The sequence below is a fragment of the Muscardinus avellanarius genome (genome assembly GCF_963383645.1).
Source record: "Muscardinus avellanarius genome assembly, chromosome: 21".
Lineage (NCBI taxonomy): Eukaryota > Metazoa > Chordata > Mammalia > Rodentia > Gliridae > Muscardinus > Muscardinus avellanarius.
Genome location: NC_137807.1, coordinates 24,409,022 through 24,410,873, shown reverse-complemented (window position 1 = coordinate 24,410,873; position 1,852 = coordinate 24,409,022). Strand labels below are relative to the sequence as shown.

General features: G+C 57.2%; 1 protein-coding gene across 1 annotated transcript; it reads right to left on the bottom strand.

Moving 5' to 3' along the window:
• Positions 1–238: 238 nt before the first annotated feature.
• Positions 239–1,553, bottom strand: VPREB3 (V-set pre-B cell surrogate light chain 3; the record flags this gene model as incomplete). Its single annotated transcript, XM_080717821.1, has 2 exons — positions 239–561; positions 1,505–1,553. The coding sequence occupies 2 exons, from the start codon at positions 1,551–1,553 to the stop codon at positions 239–241; spliced, it is 372 nt and encodes a 123-aa protein (XP_080573947.1).
• Positions 1,554–1,852: the final 299 nt, after the last annotated feature.

Sequence of the window (1,852 nt, the reverse complement as noted above, 5' to 3'; positions counted from 1 at the left end):
CTCAGGTGCTTCCTCTTGAGCAGCAGTCCCCAGAGCCTGCAACCCCACACTCCCAAACCGACCACAGTAACTTTTTCAGCCAGCAATTAGTGGCACCCAGAACAATTGTTATTGGCGCGTTGAATGTCACTAACCTACTTCACAGAGAAGAGGAAGCAAGGGTCAGAGAAGGTGGGAGGAGGGGCTCGTCCAGGGGCAGAAGCGGGAGACAGGCAGAAGACTCAGCCCGCACCCGGGCCTAGGGAGCCGGAGTGGAGCCGATGGAGCAGTAGTAATCCGCATCGTCCTCCGGCTGCACGGGGCTGATGGTCAGGATGCAGGCGTTGTGGGCCACGTCCTTGGCTGCGGAGAACCGGCCAGGAATCCCATCCGGCCGGTGCTGCTCCTCCTCCGAGCGGTAGTAGAGCAGGTAGCGGGGGGCACTGCCCGCCCGCTGCTGGTACCAGGACACGCCGTAGTCTCCAATTGTGGCATGCTGGGGGTTGAGCGTGCAGGAGAGCCGAGCCACTTGGCCCGGGAAGACCAGCAGTGCTTCGGACTGGGTCAGGACTGGCTGAGAGACTGAGAGAGACAGACCCGTTGGGCCTGGCCTGAGCCCCTTCCCTCCGGCCCCTGCCTATGAAGCCTTAGGTCCCATCCCAAGGAGAGGCCCACTTCCAAAGGATTCATATATAATCCAGTGCTATGGGACTGGCACTAGATGTGACTTGGGGTGCACTATCTAGGGGTGACCTCCACTTGTCTCTGTGAGTGCGGGCTTTGAAGTCAGTCACCACTGAGCCACTCAGTGCTGTGTGTTCTCAAGGACCTATGTTCAAGCATAGTGGCGCACACTTGTAATCCCAGCATCTGGGAGGCTGAGATAGGAGGATCGCGGTTCGCGGACAGCCTCAGCTACTTAGTGAGGCCCTTTGCAACTCAGTGAGACCCTGTTTCAAAATAAAGAATACAAAATTGGGTGGGGGGTGTATTTCGGAGGTAGGATGCCCCTGGGTTCCATCCCCAGTACCAAAAAGAAAAAAAAAAAAGAATCTATGTTCAGTTGAGAACCTAGCATTCAGAGAACAGGGCTGGTTCCCTCCGGATCCTCCAGCTGCCCACCTCTCTTTCTCTGCAGCCCCTTCATGGCTCTTCTAAACTGGTTGCAGGCCAAACACCCCAGGTGACTCGTAGGCTGTACCAGCTCTCAGCCCAGTCTTAGCCCACTGGGGATAGATGCTCTCAGGCCAGGTTGCCGCTGGTGCTCTTTGGGGGTAGGGACCAGCCCACACCAGCTCTAGCAATCTGATCTTTCACAAATGGAGAAAGCCAGGCCCTTGTGGGGAATTGAGTTGCCCGGGTCAAGATGGAGCTGCCTGGAGCCAGGTCTCCCTTCTCTCTGAACGCCTGTCCCTATAGATTTGCTTACTTGCAGAGGCCTTCCAGAGAAGGCCCTATCTAGGAGTGCCACCCCCAATCTATCCCCCCCCCCCCCCCGGGGTGAGCTGGCCAAAGGAGGGCTCACCTGCCAGGAAGGTTCCCACGAGGAGGACCAGACCCCGGAGACAGGCCATGGCCAGAGGCGGGAGTCCTGCTGAGCTGGGCTCCAGATGCTTTAGAGGCACAGTTGTGCTGGGAAGGCTGCTGGACCACCACAGGGCATGCAAATCAACCCATCGCCTGGGGCGTGGCTGTGGCCGGGGCCCTCTCTTCTCAAATGCCTGGGTCCTGAGCCCGGAATCTGCTTTTTTGGGTCTTGCTTTTTACTTGTTTTTTGTTTCTGTTTCTTGTACGGGGCCCCGGGACCTTCTACCTCCAAGCTACACCCCCAGCCCTATTTTTTATTCTTTATTTTGAAACAGGGTCTCACTAA